Source organism: Ambystoma mexicanum, chromosome 11, assembly GCF_040938575.1.
Source record: "Ambystoma mexicanum isolate Mex_15411 chromosome 11, UKY_AmexF1_1, whole genome shotgun sequence".
Taxonomy (NCBI): Eukaryota; Metazoa; Chordata; class Amphibia; order Caudata; family Ambystomatidae; genus Ambystoma; species Ambystoma mexicanum.
This window is the reverse complement of record NC_090934.1, coordinates 36,497,409-36,522,185: the sequence shown is the minus strand read 5'-3', so window position 1 is coordinate 36,522,185 and position 24,777 is coordinate 36,497,409. Positions and strand designations below refer to the sequence as shown.

At 47.5% G+C, this 24,777-nt stretch overlaps 1 protein-coding gene across 4 annotated transcripts in view; it reads right to left on the bottom strand.

The window, feature by feature from the left end:
• Nucleotides 1-358: 358 nt before the first annotated feature.
• Nucleotides 359-24,777, bottom strand: part of LOC138503040 (myotubularin-related protein 9-like) — a 564,386-nt gene continuing 539,967 nt past the window's right edge. For all 4 annotated transcript variants that reach the window (XM_069622476.1, XM_069622479.1, XM_069622478.1 and 1 more), the window contains 2 exons: nt 9,836-9,987; nt 359-1,816 (listed from right to left, as the gene is read on the bottom strand). In XM_069622476.1, the coding sequence (XP_069478577.1) occupies nt 1,668-1,816; nt 9,836-9,987 (301 nt within the window). In that variant the 3' untranslated portion in view covers nt 359-1,667. The remainder of the gene's footprint in view (nt 1,817-9,835; nt 9,988-24,777) is intronic.

Here is a 24,777-nt window from a genome sequence, read left to right as displayed (position 1 = left end):
ATCTCCAAAGATGTTCCACAGTAGACTGTTAGTTGTCTTTTAACTAGAAACCGTGCATAGCAACACGTGCCGTCTCTAGCTTGTTGTGTAATACCTTCCTGTATATTGTCTATGTCTCTTGATGTCCTGCATCCCTTTCTTCTGTACATTCCTATCATGTACTATAACGCTGTATTCCTATGTATTGCAACTAGGAAATTGTGTATTACTATGTACCATAATTAAGAACTTGTATATTCCTGTAACACTGCCTTTTTTTTGTAACTAAGTAACTGTATATTCTTGCAACGCGCCCTGATACCTCTGGGTTTGGAGCGCACTATAAATAAATAAATAAATAAACAAACAAACAAAGTAGTATTTTGCATATTCTTTCAGTCTGTCCGGTTATTTGGTCTGATACCTTTATTGGTAATTCAATCTAGTACAAGAGATGCTTCAAGGTGCTAGAGCACAAGTTCCACCATAAAGCAGGAGCCTGTCATTGTTCTCTGCTGGATTCCTTTTTTATAGGCATTTTCTGCTTATCAACTTTAATAATAATCTTGCTTGAGAATCGTAGGACGGTGCTAGAGCAGTGGTTGAGGCGGCGTTAGTCCTCTGTTACAGGGGGGTGTTTGTTGATCCCCAAAGAAAGACATGTAATAAAATGTCTATGTCCATCATCTCCATATGACAAGTGGCAGGCAAATGAAGTGTCCCCCCCAACCCAAAGAGGGCAGCACCCCAGTGTGAGGTGGTGGTTCCCTATGTGGTCAAGCGGATAAGAATTGAGTCTTCAGGTTGCATAGTCGATGGCAGTCGCCAGGGAGTTGTCTGAACATCAGGTGTGCACCCATAGGCCCCTCTTACCATTAGAGGGTGTACTGCACGCTGTCCCGTGGAAGAGGCTTCTCCAATGAGTCTGTGTCCCTGAGGCCTAGGCACCAGCTATGGCAGACACTGTGATCTTGGGCACCTGGGACCAATACTAGGCCTAGTTTCTCATCAGCGAAATGGATGAGGCTTCTCAGCAAGCAGAGCGCTGCATCGCACACACATGGCCATTCGCTGTTCTTTTGTTCTGGAGCCAGTCATTTGCGGGGTTGCAAGAGCTTCATCACAGAAAAATGGGGAGGTGGACCCTTAAGAGAAAGACTAATCCCCCACCCCCTTCCCACAATGCGCAAGGCGGTAGGTACTTCTGGGCGCATGACTGCTTCTGCACGCCTAGCTTGGATGTTGTGAGGATGAGCCTTCATGGTCATGTGTGCTTTCATAGGTGGGAAGGTCACTTGCAGGAGCGGAGCTTGGAGAATAAGGGGCTGCCAAGGCCCAGCGTGCCACCGGTTCACCAGCGTGGGGATTGCAGGAGTCTGGCAGGCCCCCACTGGCTCAGAATCCAGATTCCTGTGTGGGGTCCTCTGTCCACAGCCTGTAGACCTTGGTAGTGACCTGGGGTCCTGCGTCCTTGGTGGAGGGAGGGGTGCCATCTCCGTGGTCCAGAGACGGTGCCAGTGTTGGGTTCTCTGTGGCGCGTTCTTCTGGGTGTATAGCCCCGCCAGGCTTCCAGTGTCCCTGTGTGGGTTCTCTCTGCAGCCCGGAGGTATTCTGCACGAGCTCTCTGGGCCGCCTGGGGGGTCCCCCGACCTCCCCCCCCCGAGGCCCCGACCCCCCCAGGGCAGGGATCACGGAGTCAGGTCTGAGATCCGGAGCAGGTTGCACACGCAGTCCCCCGGGGGCTCCCGGGAGGGGCACTGAATATCCAGCAGCCGCTGGATCGTCAAGCTGGTCTCGGCCGCCGGGTCCTTGGGGCAGATCCAGCGGGGGAAGAAACCTGCGGAGAGGAAGCCAGAGGTCAGCGTGAAATGCGCGCGCGCGCAATGCCGCGCATGCGCGGTCGCTGCGCTGAGGCGCGTGCCCACTGCCTGGCGCCGGGTGAAGAGATTGCGCATGCGCCGCCTCACTGACCCGCTATCATGCACAGGTGGCCGTGGCACTGCTTCTAGTGAGATGCAGACGCATGCTTATAGGCTGCCCGGCTGCAGCCACCTGTGGGTGTGAACTGCAGGGCGCAGGCTTTTATCCCCCCCCCAGACCTAGGATGCCTTTTTGCTATTTTTCTGTTAGTTTAGGAGACATTTCTCCCAGAAATGCTGTATAGTAGGGTACAATGCAGGGGTCGTAAGTAGTCCCAGGTCGGGTCCATCTTATGGATGAGAGGGGACACTTGGGAAAATTCAGGGTAAATCTCTAAATATAATAAACATATACGCCGTGCCCATTCGTTATATGTGCACCATTCATGTGTGTGGTTGTATTGCATCCAGTTAGAGCAGTCAGATTGGAGAGTGAGAGGGCGGAGGGGGTTAAGGGCACCCCTTTACAGGCTGGCAAATGGAGCCTGCCCCTAAAGCCCTGTAGAATAGATTGCTCTGATGGCTGCTGTGTATTTGGGGGCCAAGGGGCAGTTGTGTGAAGCAGTGCAAGGCGGTGCAGGCGTGAAGGGCGGGCCGAAAGGTCATTGAGAGTTGAGGAGCATAGAGTGTGGGAGAGGAGTTACCGTGGTGGAAAGGGGAGCAGTAGAAACTTAGAGGGAGGGTGTGTGCATTGCAAGGCACCCTGTGTGGTGGTGGAAGGGGGAGATGGCTAGATTGAGGGCTGTGCCTCTGGCAAAGGTCAGTACTTTGAGGTGTGTGGAGGAGTACCGGGCAAGGCCCAGAGCAGGCTGGAGCAGTGGTTGCGCTTACTAAAAGCAAGAGAAGACGTTTGAGCTTTGCCCTGAGTGGCCAGTGAAGTGCAGAGATTTTACTAATGTTTAGAAGGTTAATTCTGGCCAGAGTAGCAGGGCTGACGCGAGAGACTTTGAGATTGCCATCAAAGAGGAGAAGATAGCTGCCTGCCTATGGTGATGGAGTGAGGCGCTTTAGAGGCAAGGTGATTGGCGAAACGGAGCTGGGTTGGCCTTGGAGGCTGGGAGAAGGAGGACTTCTGTCTTGGAGGAGGAAAGCATCGGGCAGCAAAGGGCCACCCAGTGCCCGATGGTGAAGGGGCTTTTAGTGACAGTCTGAGATATTCATGGTGAGAGATTGAGATATGAAATAATATTTTATTTATATTGCACCCATACACAAGTGTTTCAGGCCGCGACAAGGCAACGGAGGACAAAAACAACGATCTTACTAGGCCCAGTGACATTGAGATCACACAAGTGCAGGGGAGAGGGAAGGGGGAAAGTGCGAGGGGCAGGTGAGGAGTGGAAAGTGCTGAACAAGTGATCAAAACAACCACAGGTAGTCGGCCAGCAGGTAGCAAGTGCAAGAATGAGGCACAGACAAACGGGTGTTTAATAAGTGCAGGAGGGGGGACTGTAGGGTTGCAGATACAGACTCAAGTGCAAGGGTTGCCAGGAGGCAGTGCGGGTATGCGGCTGGGTGGCCAGGGATCTGGGCCTGAAATCAGAGGGTAGCCAGGTGCCCAGTGCCGAAACAGACAGAGATCAGGAAGGAGGGGGAGAGAGACGGCAGAAGCAAAGAGGAAGGTAGTCAGGTTCTTCTGGAACCGAAGATGGTTCTCCTCAAGTTTCAGTGAGGTAGGGAGGCTGTTCCAGAGGGAGGCCCCCGCCGAAGAAAGAGATCTACCCCTAACTCGTTAACTTGGAGAAGCGACTGACCCAGAGGGAGTTGGAGGTGGAGGAGTGAAGAGCGAAGAACTCGGGTGGGATAATGATTTGGGTGTTTTCTGCAAAGAGGTCATAATGGAATCTGGGAGTCTCCGTTGGGATGGAGCATAGAAGACGAAGAGGAGTGGCCTTAGGACTGACCCTTGGGGGGCGCCAACTGGAGGGAGGGTGGAGAGGAGGGAGGTTTTGGCATTGCAAGAGATAGAGAAAGAGAAGCTAGAGAGAGGAAGCAGATGAAGAGAGGGGGTCACCCAGTGCAGTGTCCTTGAAATCAAAAGAGGAAAGAGTGTGGAGTGTTGATCTGTCATGTTAAAGGGAACCCTGAGATCGAGCAGAACGTACCTGGGAGAGAGGTGGGCAGTGGTTACAAAGTGGGATATGGGGGTGAGAGATATTTTACGGGAGTGTTCACAGCAGAAACCAGATTGGAGTGCGATGGTTCGTAAGTGTTAGTAGGGGTAGTTCACCACGCGGTTGAACAGCCCTCTCTCAAAACTTTCAGGCTGCTGGGGGCAAAGGGAAAGGTCTGCACAAAGAGCAATTGTAAGTATCAATGAAAGTTTTAAAAAAATGATATCAGGATTATTTTTGTTTAATTATTTTTTTGTTAGGCACTTATGTAATAAGAAAATACTGTTTCAAAGCGCCCACAGGGCAGGGAGAAAGCAAGGGTGGGAAATACATTGAAAAGAGAATATTTAAGAGCAGAAGGGGGGGGTAGAAGGTACCTTGTGAATATTCAGAACGTGCAAGTGCAGCAAGGAAGAGGGAAAGGTGGTAAGTGCTGGGGAGTCTGAGCTCATGGGTGAACCATAGATGAAGTGCTTGGAATGATGAGTGCTACCTGGACTGAGGCCGCAGGAGGTGTAAGTTTTAACCTCCTGGGCGGAGGGTGAGCAGATGGAAGTGCAGTGGATAGACAGGAGCTGGGTAGAATTAGTGTGGGATGTCAGGGCCCCGAGGATTCATAAGGGCCCAGGACACCAATCGCAGCAACTGTGAGATTTGCAGAGGAGAGAAGGGAAGGAGGAGGAAAAGAGGAAAGCCTTAAGGAGCTTCCAGAATTTGAGAAGATCCTGCTCCAGGCACAGGGAGAGAAGGGGAGGCTTTCACATAGAAGGGAGCCTGCAGAGGAGAGTGAACGACCGCCTACTCACTGTTTAGCAAACCGCTTTACACACAAAGAGTTCGTGCCAGAGGTACATAGCGGTCTAGAGGGAGAGTATTTAGTGAGATAAAGTTGAAGATCGTGTGGATGAAGTTAAAGAGACAGGGGGAGAGTATTGAGCCCTGGGGGACACCACAGGTGGAGAGGGAAGTAGGAGATGAGAATGTGCCAGTCTAGTGCCCGTTCCGATGAGGGAATGGTGGACTGTGTCAAAGGCAGAAGAGAGATTGAGAAGGATAAGGACAGCTGGGGAGTTGGAGTGCAGTGATGCAAGCATTTCTTCACAGGTGTTCAGAAGAACAGTTACTGTGCCTCTGGATATTGTGACCATAGCCACATTCTATGAATCGGGGAAGATGCCAGGTTGAAAAGAGCGAGGGCAGAGGAGTGGAGGCAAGGGGGACATATTTTTTCTATCACTTGGGGCACGATTCATGGAATTATTTGCACCGTCGAAAGTGACTGCTCTGCTGAAAAGGGGCTTTGCACGGCCGACACAAACTCTGATTCATGGAAATGTGCAACGTGTATTTTTGCAGTGCAAAATGACTTTGCATGGACTTTGCACTGCAAAAATACACTTTGCACAGTTCCATGAATCGGGGATATAGGGTATTTTTGCAGTGCAAAGTAATTTTGTACTGCAAAAATGACTATGCACTAACTTTGCAATGCAAAAATGCACTTTGCACAGTTCCATGAATCAGGGTTTGTGTCAGCAGGGCAGAGTCACTTTGAACCATGCACAAAATGTCCACGAATCTGGCCCTTAGTGTGCAAAGGAGTCGGGGAGGGCGCAGGATGCGCTGGCTGAGCAGAGAACAGGTGACAGGTCTTTTGGGCAAGTGGGAATGGAGTGAGATGGAGTGAGGGGGGGGAGGAGGAGAGAAGGGTGTTGGGAAGCAGGGAATAAAGCATCACCTATTTAGGTCATCTTTGTGGAGAGGTAGGAAGTAAAGCCATCAGCGGCGAGTGCGGGAGATTTTCAACAGGAATTGGTCGTGGGTGTCTAGAGTCAAGCAGGGCCGTAGGAGTCGGGGACAGTTTGTGGACAGATAAAGAACATGAGACTGATATCATTGGAAGATTTCACTGCATCAATGCCAGTAGTGAGGGAGGGTAAGGAGAGAGGGTGGGGGGGGGAGTCCTTTGTATGATGTAAGGAGAGCAAGACTGTAGATTTGCAGCCAGCCATGAAGGTGCAAATGGATGGTGGTCTTTCCTGTGAGATGCAAGCCAGACCCATGGCGGGAGACAGAAGGGTAACCAGCACCGCATAGCCGGTGCCCATCGCATTCTGTGATGTAGGGCAGGGAAGGCGAGCGAGGGCTTGGAGGGAGGTCTGGGCGTGGCTGAGGTAGGGGACCTTTAGGCCAGGTTTAAAGCTGCCTTTGGTAGAAGTAGAGGTGAAGTGGACGAGAGAGGGGTCTCCAGAGCAGAGGACATGACACGAAGGGGCCGCGATACAAGTTGGCAACAGCGTAAGTATGGAGGTTGTGAGTGCGGACCTTGGAGGGGTTTGAGAGAGTGGAGTCCATGCTTAGGTGTTGCGCTTTGGGCACGCATGTTAGGTTCGATCACCCATGATTATGCCGGGAGAGAGAGCTTCGATTAATAATGTCATGGTAAGAGAAGAAGAGTTTGAGGGTCCCTTGAGGGCAGAAGATGAGGTGACCTTTCATTTCTGATGATGATGATGGATTAGTATATTAAATGCGGTACATGCATTTTATTATTTGAGTGCTAGGAGTTAGAAGCCCAGATTTGGTTTGGCCAAGCTTAGAGCAGCCTTCAATCAAAGCTACCTACAGTAGCAACAGCGACTTCTCCTGAAAGCAAAGCAAGGAGTGCGTTGGTGTGAAGTTGCCACTAGATTATGAAATCTATAAATAAGACTAGAATGTATGGAAAGCCTGAGACTAATATGAGCCGGACCCTCCAGCCTGACATGTCGATTTGGGGTTTAGAAAATGCCTAGAGTGTTTCCAAGTCTCCCTTCACAGGATGCCCACACTGGGGTGTGAGATGTCTGTGTCATGTATACCCTCTGCAGAGCCTAGAGTGTTTCTAAGTCTCCCTTCCTGGGATACCCACACTGGGGTGTAAGATGTGTGTGCCATGCATACCCCTGTGGTGTCTACAGTGTTTCTAAATCTCCCTTCACAGAATGCCAACACTGGCATGTACGATGTGTGTGCCATGCATACCCTCGGCAGAGCCTAGAGTGTTTCTAAGTATTCCTTCACAGGATGCCCACACTGGGTTGTGAGATGTCTGTGTCATGTATACCCTCTGCAGAGCCTAGAGTGTTCCCAAGTCTCCCTTCACAGGATGCCCACACTGGGGTGTGAGATGTGTGTGCCATGCATACCCTCTGCAGAGCCTAGAGTGTTCCCAAGTCTCCCTTCACAGGATGCCCACATTGGGGTGTGAGATGTGTGTGTCATGTATACCCTCTGCAGAGCCTAGAGTGTTTCTAAGTCTCCCTTCACAGGATGCCCACACTGGGGTGTGAGATGTGTGTGTCATGTATACCCTCTGCAGAGCCTAGAGTGTTTCTAAGTCTCCCTTCACAGGATGCCCACACTGGGGTGTGAGATGTCTGTGTCATGTATACCCCCTGCAGAGCCTAGAGTGTTCCCAAGTCTCCCTTCACAGGATGCCCACACTGGGGTGTGAGATGTGTGTGCCATGCATACCCTCTGCAGAGCCTAGAGTGTTTCTAAGTCTCCCTTCACAGGATGCCCACACTGGGGTGTGAGATGTCTGTGTCATGTATACCCTCTGCAGAGCCTAGAGTGTTCCCAAGTCTCCCTTCACAGGATGCCCACACTGGGGTGTGAGATGTGTGTGCCATGCATACCCTCTGCAGAGCCTAGAGTGTTTCTAAGTCTCCCTTCCTGGGATACCCACACTGGGGTCTACAATGCGTGTGCCATGCATGCACTCTGCAGTGCCTAGCGTGTCCCTAGGTTTCCCTTCACAGGATGCCCATACTGCGTTGTAAGATGTGTGCACCATACATGCCCTCTGCGGTCCCTATAGTGTCCCTAGCTTTCCCTTCACAGGATGCCCACACTGGGGTGTAAGATGTGTGTGCCATGCATACCCCTGTGGTGTCTACAGTGTTTCTAAATCTCCCTTCACAGAATGCCCACACTGGCATGCACGATGTGTGTGCCATGCATACCCTCGGCAGAGCCTAGAGTGTTTCTAAGTATTCCTTCACAGGATGCCCACACTGGGTTGTAAAATGTCTGTGTCATGTATACCCTCTGCAGAGCCTAGAGTGTTCCCAAGTCTCCCTTCACAGGATGCCCACACTGGGGTGTGAGATGTGTGTGCCATGCATACCCTCTGCAGAGCCTAGAGTGTTTCTAAGTCTCCCTTCACAGGATGCCCACACTGGGGTGTGAGATGTCTGTGTCATGTATACCCTCTGCAGAGCCTAGAGTGTTCCCAAGTCTCCCTTCACAGGATGCCCACACTGGGGTGTGAGATGTGTGTGCCATGCATACCCTCTGCAGAGCCTAGAGTGTTTCTAAGTCTCCCTTCACAGGATGCCCACACTGGGGTGTGAGATGTGTGTGCCATGCTTACCCTCTGCAGAGCCTAGAGATTTCTAAGTCTCCCTTCACAGGATGCCCACACTGGGGTGTGAGATGTGTGTGCCATGCATACCCTCTGCAGAGCCTAGAGTGTTTCTAAGTCTCCCTTCACAGGATGCCCACACTGGGGTGTAAGATGTGTGTGCCATGCATACCCCTGTGTTGTCTACAGTGTTTCTAAATCTCCCTTCACAGAATGCCCACACTGGCATGTACGATGTGTGTGCCATGCATACCCTCGGCAGAGCCTAGAGTGTTTCTAAGTATTCCTTCACAGGATGCCCACACTGGGTTGTAAGATGTCTGTGTCATGTATACCCTCTGCAGAGCCTAGAGTATTCCCAAGTCTCCCTTCACAGGATGCCCACACTGGGGTGTGAGATGTGTGTGCCATGCATACCCTCTGCAGAGCCTAGAGTGTTTCTAAGTCTCCCTTCACAGGATGCCCACACTGGGGTGTGAGATGTGTGTGCCATGCTTACCCTCTGCAGAGCCTAGAGTGTTTCTAAGTCTCCCTTCACAGGATGCCCACACTGGGGTGTGAGATGTGTGTGCCATGCATACCCTCTGCAGAGCCTAGAGTGTTTCTAAGTCTCCCTTCACAGGATCCCCACGCTGGGGGGTAAGATGTGTATGCCATGCATACCCTTGTGGCGCCTACAGTGTTTCTAAGTCTCCCTTCACAGGGTACCCGCACTGGCATGTAAGTTGTGTGTGGCATGCATACCCTCTGCAGAGCCTAGAGTGTTTCAAAGTATCCCTTCACAGGATGCCCAGACTGGAGTGTGAGATGTGTGTGCCATGCATACCATATTCAGAGCCTAGAGTGTTCCTAGGCTTCCCTTGACAGGATGCCAACATTGGGGTGTAAGATGTGTGTGCCATGCTTACGCCTGTGGCGCCTACAGTGTTTCTAAGTCTTCCTTCACAGGATGCTCACAGTGGAGTGTAAGATGTGTGTGGCATGCATACCCTCTGCAGAGCCTAGAGTGTTTCAAAGTATGCCTTCACAGGATGCCCACGCTGGGGGTTAAGATGTGTGTGCCATGCATACCCCTGTGGCGCCTACAGTGTTTCTAAGTCTCCCTTCACAGGATGCTCACACTGGGAAGATGCCCACACTGGGGTGTACGATTTGTGTACCATGCATACCCTCTGTGGTGCCTAGAGCGTTCATAGCCTTACATTCACAGGATGCCAACACTGGAGTGTAAGATGTTTGTGGCATGCATACTCTCTGTGGTGCCTAGAGTTTTCTTAGGCTTTCCTTCATAGGATTCCCACACTGGTTTCTAAGATGTGTGTGGCATGCATACCCTCTGTGGTGCCTACAGTGTTTCTAAGTCTCCCTTCATGGGATGCCCACATTGGGGTGTAAGAGGTGTGTGCCATGCATACCCTGCCACAGTTGCAGACTCTGTGGCTCCACGGAGGGCCAAATCGCCAGGGGATTCCGCTCATAGAGTGGGTTCCGGTGCTGGTTCTTCTCACTGGGCTGGTTCAGGAAAGGCCAGAGAGAGTGTGTCTTCTCCTTGACAGCACACAGGCTTCTGTAAATACACCAGACATGTTAATACTGCACTGTCATAGTTCAGGACATGTTGATACATGACTGTTTCCCGCCACTCAACATCACTTCAATCCACGCTGAGCTTGTTTGAGTGGATCAAGGACACGTGATCTCTGTGCCACCCACGTGTTATCATTACTAATCTGCTTCCATTGCTTTTGTCTGCCATGCCCCTTTCTTCCCCTTCTTAACCCTTAGACCCCCAAGGTGCCTCTTGTCCCAGCGTCTGAAACAAAGGGTAGATGGGACACGTGCAACTCCTGTTAGTTCCTGGAATTGAAAAGGGACAGAACCATGTTCTGTGCTTCGTGGCTAGGCCTGTGCATTACCCTGCACTCACCCCTTCCCACCCACACATGCAACCTCCCAGTGCATGCACCTCTTTCACGTCCTGACCACCACCAACACGTCCTGACCACCACCAACACTCCACAGCAAGCATGCAACTTCATGCTCACGCCACAATACTACATTCAGCCGACATTGCTGACCCCCCATCGCCTCTCACGACCTAGGTGCACTCTTTAAGACACACACATGCTCATCCCCACCTTTTCACATATCTTGGATGCCTTGTTGCTACCTGACTTGAACTGCGCGATCCAAAGGACATCAAACAACTCATTACAGAACCAACCCACATCAAAGGCCTCTCTCTCCACCTGGTATTCACCCCTTCTCTTCTCCCCTACCTTTGGAATGGATAGAGCACGGAGCCTTACCCATCCTGCTCCACCACATACCTCTCCCCCACCCATGCAAGCCCAACCAAGACGTTCATCCGCTTCTTCAAGACCTTCCACATGGTTGCACTGGAAGAAACATCTCATCACCTTAGCCTCTGTGTCTGACTCCTTGTAGAATGTCCTAGCACTCAACGGCACCCTATTTGAGACCACCAACACTCATGTACCACTGAAGTTTGACTCAACAAACATAAGCCCTCCACACCTTTGTGCACACAGGAACTAATTGACAGCAAGCACATTCCCTGCAGACGAGGAAAGGTTTGGCAAATTCCCAACTACAAGAAGCCCTTATTACCCTGAGAACACTCTATTAAGGATGGACACTCCTCACCAAAGCCAACTACACAACAGCCTTTATTTATTTATTTATTTATTTCATTTGTATAGCACGCATACAACCCAGAGGCATTGAGGCGCTGTTACAGGTACAAATCTAATAATGCTTTCGTCATACAATCATGTTTACGTCATGCAATACCAAGGGTAACTCAGGTACATATGAACTAAGTGGCATTATCATACATATTATCATACAGTAAAGTAGTGTAGCAGGGTTCATTTTCTGGCAAGTAAGAGTAGAGGGAAGGGGGAGTTAAGGGTTAGGAGAAGAGCTGAGTTTTGAGCGCTTTGCAGAAGACCCAGTAGGAATTTTTAGCCCTCAGGGACGGGGGAGGCCACTCCAGAGTTTAGCAGCAAGGTAGGAGAAGCTGGAACCACCAGCTTTGCATCTCTTTACTTTGGGAACGATTAGTGTGGGGGTCCTGGTGGGTCTTGAGGAGGGAGCTTTGGTAATTGTTTGGGAGAGGAATGGGAGCTGTTTTAGAGAGGCACTTGTGGGCAATGGATAGCGTTTTGAAGGTGATACGCTCCGGGATGGGGAGCCAATGTTCTTCTCGTCTTGCGCTCAAGATGTGTTCTCTTTTAGGGATATTAAGGGCTGCTCTAAGGGCGTTATTTTGGATGACTTGAAGTTTGTTAATGTTTCCAGTGGAGGTGCCTGTGAATAGGACATCGCAGTAATCGATCTTGGAACCAATGATTGTGCAGACGATGGTTGGGCAGCTGTTTTTAGCGAGAAAGGGTCTGGCCACATTGAGGACCTTAGTGGCGTAGGCTGCTGAGGAGCCAATGGCGCTCACCTGCATGGACATGGTGAGTGAGGCGTAAAGGTAAACCCATAGAGTCTTTTCTGTGGTAGAGACAGGAATTGAGCAATTGTCATTTTGGAAGGCAGCGTATTGGATGTTAAGATTCTTCAGGGCATTTGGTGGACCGACAACTAGAATTTCCGTTTTGTCGCTGTTGAGACATAGATGATTGGCTGCCATCCAGGCATGTATTGTGGAGTAGATATTATTGAGGGTGTCGGAATCATCTGCGTAGTTGCCTGAGAGTGGGATCATGATATGGGTGTCATCGGCATAGTTGGGGTAGACTATGCCGAGCGAGTCTAAAATATTGAATAGGGGCCTGGTAAAGATATTGTCGGTGAGATACAAGACCCTTGTGGTACACCACATCTGATGGGTGAGGGAGAGGCATTAGCGTTCTCTGAGAAGACCCTTATGACTCTTCCTTCCAGGAAGGATGTGATCCAGGCAGTGGCTGATGGGGAGAAATTGGCGTAGGTGGTGAGGTGGTCGCAAAGGTTTTGGTGGTTGACCAGGTCAAATGCTGCAGATAAGTCTAGGGGGAGGAGCAGGGCAGAGTTTCTCTCATCCCTAATCTCGTCCAGCTGATTTCTTCGGTCGAGAAGGGCAGAATCAGTGACATGATAGTGACAGGAAACCCGATTGCCGCATCCCTAGGATTTGAATGTCCCCAGGAACTGCTGAACTTGCAGGTAGGCTGCTTGGTCCAGAATGTTTAGTAAGAAGGGGGCAGTAGTGATTGGCCTGTAGTTGGAGTGAATAGCTGGATCTAGAGATGCTTTTTTTTAGGAGTGGGAATATCCATGCTTCTATGAGGCTGGCTGGAACGGTGCTTTTGGCGAAGGAGGCGTTCATGAAGGGTGTGATGAAGGGGGGCTATGGTGTTCCCTGCTTTCGAGAGGGTTGAGGTGTCTATATCTGCTAATGCAATGGGGTTGGTGGAGAACGGGGGCAGGAGGCCAGGGGTGTCGAGCAGAGGCAAGATGTTGTCTGTGGTGAGTTTCCGTGAGCCCTGTGTAACTGCAGGAGGTCGTGGAATGGTGTGTTTTGGGTTTTTTGGGCTGTGGGATGGAGAAGTAGATAATGTGGTTATTCGACCAGGGACAGGACGTGTTGGCACTGGTAGAGACCTGGCAGTTGTGGTCCCCAATTCAGTCTAGTGTGCGTCCTTTCCTGTGGGTGGGATTGGTGATGCACTGACTGAAGCCTAGCGTGTCAAGGGCATCGGATAGCGATGTTGCTAGTGTGTCGTTGGCGTCATGAAGGCCCAAATTAAGTCTCCTAACAAGATAATTTTGGAGGGGGCTTTTATATTATCCTGAAGGTTATGAAGTAGGTTAACCTCAAAGTTCTGAGAAGGGCAGGTGGGCAGTAGATGAGATGGATGGTGATTGTGCGTGTGGGGGACGGTGAGAGTTTGAGTGACAGTAGGTCGATGTTGCCATCGATGGATGTGTTAAACCGAGTGGGAGGGAGTCTCTAGCTATCAGGGCGACGCCACCTCCCCTGGAAGTGGGTCTGTCATTCCGGAAGATGGTATATCCGGTGGGTATGGCTAGGGAGAGGGCAGGGCCAGAGGCCTCATGAAGCCAGGTCTCATAGGCTAGTGCGTCAAGGTTGTGGTTGGTGATCAGATCATTGATATCCAGTGCATGGGCTGGTAGGGAGTGAGCATTGATGAGGGCGCAGGTCAGGAGGGGCTGAGTGTCTGGGATCAGGCCAATTAAGTCTAAGGGTGTGCCCTGTTTGGGAATGGCTTGGCGAATTAGGATGGGAAGTGGCTGGTGTCTGGATGAGGGGTGGTTGGGATGGCTACTGCGTGGTGCAGCTGCCTCCTTCCCATTGTTGAGAGGATGATTGGAGCCAGTAAGCGCTTGGGGGTCATATAGTGGGGAGGGCTTTGCATTCTGTGTGTGGGCTTAGGGCTAACCTTCTGGTTGCCAGTACTAGTGAGTGGTTTGGGGAGGCGAGCTCTGGTTGGGAATCATCATTAGGCTAGCTACAAGGCTGACAGCAGAGCATGAGAAACTTGGGGTCGCTCCCACAATACAATTCTGGGCATATTTGGAACTGATAATGGGGTGGTAGCTGTGCACTCGCCTTTGTATCCATGGAGGCTGCGGCTGGGCTGAGGGTTGCAGCGTGAGCCCCGGATGCGGTAGCACTAGTGCGCAGCCTGTGGCGAGAATTCCTCAATTTCGTTGTTTGTGGAAGTGCTTGTGTTAGTTTGCTGCAAAAACAGGAGCGCAGTCTGTGGTTCCTATGAATGAATGTCAGCCTGATGGTGTCCTGAGCCCTCGAGTCGGACCTGGGAGGGGGAGAACTGGACGTTTGGGCAGGCTGTGGGTGTGTTCTGTGGCCTCGGGCATGCAAGCATTTAGCGAGCAGATTGATCTTCCAAGCTGTGAAGAATTGCATGATTCCCCTGCAATACTGTAATCTACTGACAAATGCAGTGCCATCAACATACAGCAACACAATGACCGTTCCAAACACTTCAGATGTCCCAGCCACACCAGCACGCAATATATCAAAATGGACTGAATTCAGGACAATTTACTCCAGAAGACCTGGCCCACACTCTCGCAGCCCTGCACAGGCGACATCCTTCCTTCCCCCATTGTGAATGCAATCACTGGTGAAGTACTTGTGCCAATTCTCGACGTCATTCACACATCCCTCACGCAAAGCAACATTCCAGATGCATTGGAAACCGGAGAGATCCTCCCCCTGCTGAAGGAACCCACACTCAACCTGGCCAACTCATGCCCCATTGCTAATCTAACCTAAAAGGAGTCTCTCTTCCTCAACACTTAATCCATCACGTCGCCTCTCGTGCCACCTAACTGGCTAGACGCCGCCCAACCCTCGCATCCCCGCTACCGCTGTACCCCCCTTCTGTGCCCATCTATATCCCACCCCTCGCTCTATATTTGTTCTGTTATTACCTCTGTAAAGCGCTCCGTTATGCATCTGTGATGTACACCTCTGTAAAGCGCTCGGTTGTGCACCTGTGATGTACACCTCTGTAAAGCGCTCGGTTGCTTTTCAAAGCTAGGTTTGAGCTCAATAAATAGAATAATAATAATGATAATAATAATAAGCAAATGAGATGCAACTTTACCTAAAAATGAGTTGCACCCACAATAGCCATCAACCCATGCACTGACCGTACCTCACCCAGACCTTGATGTAAAGCACCCACCTGGAGCTCAACCCAACAAGGACGCAGTAAAAGAAACCTCCGCATGCATGACCAAGTCCAGAATTGGCTCGAGGAAATGAAACTCCACGGATTCATGCCTCAACTTTCAGTACCCAAAGAAATACTGCTATTTGAGGCTTGTGTTGCAGGAGATCTTAAGAGACTGAAGAGACTGAGCTGTCAGAAACAGAGAACCAGACACAATTTATCGAATGGAGAACGAGAGGCATTTCAAACCCTGATGTTGGACCACAGGCTAATAATAAAACCCACTGACAAGGGAGGAGGAGGAATAGTGTTTTTCAAGAATGAACAATACAATTTCATGGCACTGAATCTATTGCATGATTTGCAAAGCTATAAGCCACTCCGAAAGGACCCATCCCAGGAAATACACTAAGATATTTTGGAAACCACCCAATTTGGGGTGGACAGAAGGTGGATCTCCAAAGAAGAATTTGAATATCTCAACAATTCGGAACAACAAATCCCCACTTTCTATGCTTTACAAAAGAGCCATAATAACTATGTGACACTACCAGACAGACCCGTAGTGTCAGGGAGTGGTTTAATTCTTGAGCCACTCTGTAAATTTATCGATATCTTTCTACAACCCATCAGCAGGAATACAGCAACATATCTAAGAGACACTATGGCTAACATTAAACTCTATGAGGGTTTGCCATTTGATCCAGCCCAGAACATCTTAGTAACAGTGGATATACAATCTCTCTATACAGATATCCCCCAGGAAGAAGCCATAGATATGATCACAGTAGCCCTAACACACAGAGCTACCCAACAAAGAGTTCCAACACAACGTATTATAGATCTGATTTGCATTGCCCTAAAGAAAAACTTCTTTGAATACGAAAACCAATTCTACCTACAGATACGAGGTACAGCAATGGAAGCTGCATTTGCTCCAAGCCTAGCGATTATATATATATGGCAGCTTTCGTTGAGGAGTAGGTCATCAGAGAAAGGAACCCCTATAAAGCACATATTACCAACTGATATCGATATATAGACAATATAATCTTTATCTGGAATGGCATGAGGGAATCTTTGAATGACTTTCTAACCTGCCTGAATGGCTGCCATTCTACCATAAAATTCACTATGGAGGCAAATAAAAAACAAATACACTTTCTTGACTTAATCATTAAAGGAGAGGTTGGACAGCACCTCTGAACGGAATCTTAACAGACTCCAGATCTTACAAAATAACACCCTGAGACCTGCATTCAACATACCTAGATCCAACCATATTAACAGCCACAGACAGGATGCCCACTGGCTCCCGGTACGTGATAGAATATCCTTCCGTACTCTAGTCATAACCCACAAATGTCTGACAAATTCTGCACCTAAGTACCTACCAGACAAATTCAACAAACACCAATCAGCCAGACCCACAAGGGCCCTGTAGTCACATTTCCTTACCATCCCGAGGTTCAATCTAAAAAGAGCTGGAGGAGCTAGCTTCCCTGTACTAGCCACTAAATATTGGAACGCCCTACCCCTCACCATCAGAACAGAACCTTCATTTTGGACCTTCAGAGCCAAAGTAAAGAGTTGGCTCTTCGATTAGAAACACTAAACGTCGGCTAACTTGCTCTCCAAAACCTATGTGCCTGCTTAATACTTCTGTATGTCTACTTGTAAAACTGTCAGCCTGGCACTATCGCCCCCACCGTAACCCCTGGCGATTCATCCTTTGGCATACTTGTATTCCTTTCCATATTGTATCAACCTTTTGACCAGCCTGTAACCACTGGTCGACCTGCACTTATTGTTTGTTGTAAAATCTGTTATTTCCCTGTAACAATTGTCTAAGCTCTGGCGCCTAGTTGCTTCAGGGTTTGGTGTGCGATACAAATACAGAAACTGAACTAAACAGTTGAAATGTCCACTCTTTAAAAAACACAGATAGCAACACCATTCTCCATTATGACAGCTTCCACCCAAGGTCATTAAAGGATAATTTACCTTTTAGTCAATTTTTACGATTGAGATGAAATTGTACATCCCTTGAGGACTACTACGAACATGCCAGGAACCTAAGCTCAAACCTACAAGACAGAAGTTATCCTAAGAATCTAGTAGCTCATGCCCTTAAGAGGGCCAAGGGAGACACTTTTGGAACCCAAGAACAAGGGAGGTCAGGGAGAGAGACTCACATGTGTCACGACATACAACACCAACTCCTTCCATTTTGAAAAGATGATACAAAAATACTGGCCTATGATTAAGACATGTATGCCCAATATATTGGCACTCCTCTACCCATTTAAGCGGTCAAAGAATCTGAGGGACAAATTAGTTCACTCAAAAGCAAAAAGAAAACAGTGTAACCACCTCAAACTGGGGCCTATGGCCGTTAAAGGGCCACTTTCCATGTGGGAAATGCCAAGCATGTAAATATACAACCAAAAGTTGCATTATTCATGGTTAATGGAAAAGAATGGGAGCTACAGGTTTGTCCAATTGTAAGACTTCCAATGTGGTTTACTGCATAGAAAACCCGTGTGGCTTAGGGTATGTAGGACAAACCTCGAGAGCAGTCCACATGTGGATAAATGAACATAGATCGAGAATTCGATGTAAGAACATTTCCGCACCTCTGTTTTCCCATTTCCTGGAAAAACAACATAAATCAGAGGATCTCAAATGGTGGGTATTGAACACAGTCAAACAGACACTGAACCCCCATAGGGCCTTACGTAATAACGAGGCACGATGGATACATTGCCTGAACAGCGTGGAGAGAGGCTTGAATGAAGAAATGTCAACATTTGGGTAAAGAGGCAGAGTGACGAGAACAATGTACTCCAAGCAAAGGATTCAGAGTACAAACCATTCCCTTGACATGACTCATGACGTAAACGCTACCAGCCAACCACACTTCACCCGTTGTGCCTGCCAGTTGACTTAACCTGCTTCATTGTCTCTTCCAGCCTTATGGCTCTATCGGGCTAGGGGACAGTTACCTGATCCAACCATGGACCTGTTTATCTTGGATTGTACTACTTATTGGCCATGTGAGCACTACATGACACAACTATGGACCTATCTCTTGGCATGTATGTACTCTGTTGAAAGTAGTTAGATAGGGTCAGTAGTTCAGGACAGGGTCTGTACAGTTGTGATAATTTGATAGACTCATCTACAGCCAACCCTGTGTTTGAAAATTCTCACTCTAACCTGTTGTCAACAAAGAAGACGTGTTTCCTTTGTTCTTCATATTTGATAACAAATCATGTACACATGTCATTGACTGCGTTACAGGTCTGCTAGCATGCACTATTGGTCTGGACAACAGGCTTTAGGTGGGGTTTTATTGTTTTGCTATTCATTTATTCATTTGCTTTATCTGTGTAATTTGAAACAGATTATACTTATCAGGTGTATGTTTGTAGGATCCATGGGCCTACTGAATAAATCATTTTTTTTTACATTCTATTGTGTGCCATTTAATAGATTCATTCAAATGTAATTTACGATAGCCAGGTGCCCTAGCAAGGGCGTGGCCTTACAGAATCATATTCCAATAGTGCCCACTGCACGCTATATTAATTAGGCCCCCAACTTGATATGAGAGTGGCATTTCTGTCTTCAGCCCTCCGCCTCTTATTGGACAATTGACGGCTACATGAACCAACTAAGGACCTACATATTTTGGAGTTTGATACTTACTGGATATTTGATAGCTACATGAACCAACCATGGATCTATTACCTCCGATTTACATTGTCCTTCAGTACTTTTCCCACCAAGTGCTCATACTCGAAATGAGAGCAGTGTTACACCCTAATAGTGCATGTTATATTTCCTATTAATTAGGTCCCCTACCGTGTTACTATAGCAGTGCCACCTCAAGATGGCCGCCAGCTTTTCCAGCTTAGCCCACAGGAATACGATTTCCCCACACGCGACCAGCAGTCACGTGACTTTATTGAGGAATGATAGACCCGGTTCTCACCGTAGCGTGACACATAGACTAAAACGTTATCTCACTGTGGGCCCTTCCAGGAAGGTAAGTCAGCCTCTGGGCTAGCAGACCTTTTAGTTTGACGTGGAAAAACAACTGGTGATTCAACTGACACACTTTGTTTCTAATCATATAGGTGACTTATTGCACCGCCGGCCCAACAAGCAATGGATTGCGACGAATAACGCTACTCTTTGTGCGCCAACTTTGGAATTACACTTGGATCATCTCTTTAAGATTGCGCAGCAGACAGAGGTAACCCACTACACAATTGCGCTAACAAATATGTCCACTTTCTGAAGCTAGATTTCTTCTATCAGCTCTCTAGTAATGCTCTTACACTTCTTTGTATTTACGTTGGCAGGTAACTCCCCGCCACAGCATGATTCTTTTGTCTTTTAAGCTTTTGGATGTATGTCACGGTATGTTGAGTTGGGTTTGAATGAGTGCTCTATGAATGGCAAGTATGTGTGACAATGTTTTAGCCGACTTTAGGCATACGGTTGCTGCTGTTTTGCTGTATTAAAGTGATCAGTGTTTAATTATTTGTGATTGACTCACCATTGTTTAAATTGTTGGTATCACTTTCAGTAAATATTGATACACATTTTTTCAAATTGATTTGTTTCTCTGGACAATCTTTTTCTGTTGTTCTATGCAATTGTAATACTCTGGTCCAGCGGTTAGAGCTTCCCTGCCCTTTTCTGATTTTTTGTTCACTTCAGCCCACGGCTGTGCAGGTTTTCCTGTTTGTTAAGAAATTGTCTTCTTTGTATTCTTTTTTTAAACGTTTTTATAATCTGCTACAGCCTTATATTTTCAGAGCTAGACCTGTGACATCCCGAGTGGTGTGAACCAGATAGACCATGGCGGAATCGGACACTACCTCATTTACGGAAGCCCAAATAGCTGAGCTTATAGAGGGGCCTTCATTTTTTGACAATTTACAACTTCCTAACCAAGAGAATAATATTTCGCGGGATCCGGTCCTTATACTCAAAAAGAAGCAATTCCGCACTGAAATGCACGGCCATGTTTTAAAACAATACCTTAAATCCAGTATTATTCCACAGGGTTTACAAGTTAAAATTATCCCGTGCCTGTTTTTGGACGATACAGAATATAAAGTAGCATTTAGCCAGGTTGCCACTAAATGCAGTCGTGACCTTTTAGTTCTCACGATTACTACTGCCCAGCGAGTCAGCCAGAAAATTGTGGAGACAGTCCTTGAACAAGAGAAAGCTTTTTTGTTGAATCCTCTTATTTCTGAAGCCAAACTCAAACTTGAACAAGTTGAGAAATCTTTTCAAGAATTTAAAAACATCACTATTGAAAAAAAGACCAACAAACTCAAAAAAGACATCTCGATGTTAAAAAAAGAGGTTGTATATCCTTATTTGGCTGAGGACTTCAACTTTTAAACTTTCTGGAAACAATCTGGTACCCAGAATATGTGGCCAAATAGAAGACGTGGGGTCACTTTCTCTGATACATCTTCCAGTTCCTCAAGTAATGATGATCCCACTAATCCTAATTCTAACTTGGGGAATCGTCCTTTTCGAGGAAGGGGCGGCCACAGAGGCCGCAGGAATTTTCAACAGGGAAGAGGCCCACACAGGCCGCAGTACCTGCAGGCGTCAAATGCCCCCCCCCCAAGGGCAGGGACACCGCGACTTCCAGACACACAACCGCTCGTACCGGTGGTAAATGACGTACTACCCATTTTCAATTTGTCATCTCGCTCCATTACAGAACCCGAACTGGCGATTCTGAAACGAGGTCTTTCTTTTGTCCTCTCACAAACCCCGAGTGGTATGCACCTTACCAATGAGGTTCAACAATTCCTCCGCAAGATTAGGCTTAGAGCCTTTTTTTCTGACAAAGAAGACACCTCAGAGCCCAATAAGTCAGGGTTAGCCAGACATTCCTCTTTTACTCCCAATATAGCGGAACTTCCAGCTGAAGTTCTTGTTTTTGAAAAAATTGTTCTTAATGAACTAGCTAAATGTCTTGAGCTTCCTAGGAACACCATGAGGCCTAATCTTCAATTAGCTGAATTTCAGGCTATTGATTCCCTTTCGCAAGACCCTTCCATTGTGATCAAGAGTGCCGATAAAGGCGGCGGCATAGTGGTTTGGGATTCTGGGCTGTACGATCAGGAAGTTATTCGACTTCTTAGTATTCCCGGCCATTCCCGTAAAATCATTGGCGACCCAACTGCTTCGATCAAAAAGAAGATCCTTTGCCTTTCTGAAAAAGCACTTGAGGAGAGCATTTTGTCGAAAAAAGAATTTGAGTTTGTCAATTTCTCAGAGGAAAGAACTCCCCTTTTTTATATCATCCCCAAGATCCATAAAGATACATCTAACCCGCCTGGACGCCCTATAGTTTCGGGGTGCGGCTCTATTTTAGAACCGTTATCCAAATATATAGACGTGTTCATTAAACCTTTGGCGATGGGAACCTCGACATTCTTGTTAGATTCTAGGAATGCTATCAACTTGGTTGAAGGCCTCCCATTTGACCCCTCTAAACAGATCTTGGTGGCCTTAGATATAGAGGCTCTCTACACAAACATCCCCCAAGAAAAGGCTATTCAGTGTTTGCAAATTATGTTGGATCGCCGGCCTCCTGTACACGAGGTCCCTACTAACTTTTTGACTACATGTGTGGATTTAGTCCTCTCCAACAGTTTCTTTAAGTTCAAAGATGAGTTCTTTCTGCAAACGAAAGGGACGGCCACGGGCTGTGCGTTTGCCCCGAATTTGGTTATTATTTTTATGGCCTTGTTTGAAGAGAATTTAGTCCTGAATGACGGCAATCCTTATATTACCAACATTAAGTTATACCGTCGGTATATTGATGACATCTTAGTACTGTGGGAGGGTGACATTGCCACATTGGAACTTTTTGTTCGATGGCTCAATCAAGTTGATATTAACATCAAATTCACTTTGGAATACTCCACCTCTCTTATTGCTTTCCTCGATCTATCCATTTATAATGAGGATGGGGTCCTGCAGACTGAGCTCTGCAGAAAACCCACAGAAAGGAATATGACGTTACAGTTCAAAAGTCAACATCCCAAAAGTCTTTTACGCAATCTCCCTTATGGGATGTTTCTACGGCTGCGCCGTAATTGTTCCAAGTTAGGTTACAAGTACGATCTATGTGTTTTGATTGACGCTTTAGAACGACTTTGAACATAAAGAATATTAAACTCTGTGCAAGGCGGGCTGGTTAAGGTGAATCTTTCTGCGACTTGGAATCAAAACGTAGCATGTAACAAAATATCTTCAAGTTAAGTGGCCTGTCGCATTGTGAGCTGACTGTAAGCAGACCCACTACTCTCTTCAAAATAGGGAAGCAAGATTTGCCACTTCACAAGAAAAGATTTTAATCAGTTATGCATCATATGGTTTACATGCGTTTCGGCCCTAGCCTTTTTCAAAACCGGACAATTTGCTAAATTGAAAATATATTTTAAAAAATGTGTAACGGCAGAGAGTTAGGGGGGTTAGAGGTGTTTATGGATTGAGAGGAAATGAGAAAATAAAACAACAAAGAACACCATTAGTAAAACAACCTATAACTTGGTCAGTATTCAAAAATGTGTTGCAAGTGATATATAATATTGCTGAACACATTCCATTAGAAATATAACCCATGGCATGGTCAGTCAAATCACTTTTAATATTGCACATCATTGCAATTCAAAGTCATCTAATGCTGTGGCAAAAATGTTTCTGAATCAGTAATTGTTATGTAATCACAAATACAGGGTATTACTCACCCCAAAGGTTGAAAAAATACACCAGAGGCCAGACCCATTCTCCGCGGGATTGGGTGGGCCACGGAGCCATTATCGGAACACATTGATGCATTATTATCTCTGCATGCCCCACGCCAGTGTATTGAGCAAAGTGAAAGACTACACATGGGGGAAAGCATGGCTGTTGGCTACCTTTGACTTTTGGCCGCATTATACCTCAATAAGACATGAGCTAGCAATGAAAACCATTGAATATGTATACAGGGATAGCTCTGCTTCTCATTACCACCATCGTAATATGTTAATGGAAATGCTGGGGAAGACATTGGAACACAACAAATTCATCTTTCACAACACATATTATCAACAGACACAGTGGGCCTTATTACGAGTCTGGCGGTAACCGTGCCGGAAATTCCGGCAGGTTACCGCGGGACTCGTATTACCATTCCGCCTCCGTGATTGCCGGAATCACCGGGGCATTACAACCCCGGTGACCCGGTAATTCCGGAAGCGGAAATCGGTAAATCCCCATTCCCGACTCCATGGGGATGGGGACCATGGAAACACCAGCTCCGTCTATGACAGAGCCGGTGTTTCCATGTCTGCCTGCAGCTGGGTGGTGTTAAACCCGCCAGGTCAGACCTGGCCGGAGTGACACCTCCCACCTGCAGGACTCTTAATCAGCCGGTCTGGAAAGAACGGTGGTGGCGGATTTACCACCACCGTTCTTTCCGGACCGGCAGGGTCGTAATGAGGCCCAGTATACTGCCATGGGCACCAAATACACGCCTGCACTGGCCAGTCTCTGCATGGGGCTTTTTGAGGACGTGGTTATCTATACCAATCCTAAGTACCAGAGGCATGTGATTTTATGGCCAAGGTATATCGATGATGTGTTTCTAATCATGAACGGTAATACAATCCAGATAGAGTTCATCAATAAAATTAACAAGAATGACTATGGCATAACATTCACAGGAAACTAAGTTGCATTTAAAATCAATTTTCTAGATCTAGAAATGTCTGTGTCTGACAATGTGTTATACCCACGTATGTTCAAAAAACCAACGGAGGTCAACTGTACGTTGTATTTATTTATTTATTTATAAAGCGCCAACAGCTCGCAAGCATCGGGGCGATGACATACAGACTGTAAGACGTAACAATAAGTTACAGGGCAAGGCGCACGGTCTAGTCATTTCGGGGTGTGTCTCTCTTGGGTCCGAATTATTATTTGAAGAGGTGTGTCTTGAGTTTTTTCCGAAAGCTTGTGTATTTCTGTTCAAGTCTTAAGGAGATGGGCAGAGCATTCCACATCACAGCTGATCTGATGTGGAATGCTTTTCCAAGCCTGTTGGCGTTCTTAAATCTGGCTATTTCAATTTGGCCTTTTGAGTTGGACCTAAGTGCCCATCTTGGTGCGTACGTGGCCAGTTTGCTTTCAAGATAGGATGGGGCATTCCCATGGAAGAATCTGTGCATCAGCGTCAAAGCCTTGAATGTGATCCTTTCCTCGACAGCTAGCCAGTGAAGATTCCTTCTGCCGTCACTAATGTGGTCCATTTTGTATTTCCCATTTATGATCCTAACCGCATTATTTTGGATGGTTTGGCATTTGACGATGTAGCCCCTATTTGCTCCAAACTTAAGGGCATTACCATAATCTAGCCTTGATAAAATGGTAGCTCTAGCTATTGTTGAGCAGTTGGCTTCATTTAGGTAGGGGTGGATTTTTTTGGAGCAGACGAAGGTGGTATGGGCAATTCTTATTTAATTGAAGGACATGGGCTTCTGCACTTAAGGGCGAATCCATGTACATGCCCAATGTTTCTACTTTGTCTACCACCGTGATTTGGGCGTTGTTAATGAGAAATGATTGATCTGAGCTATTTAATT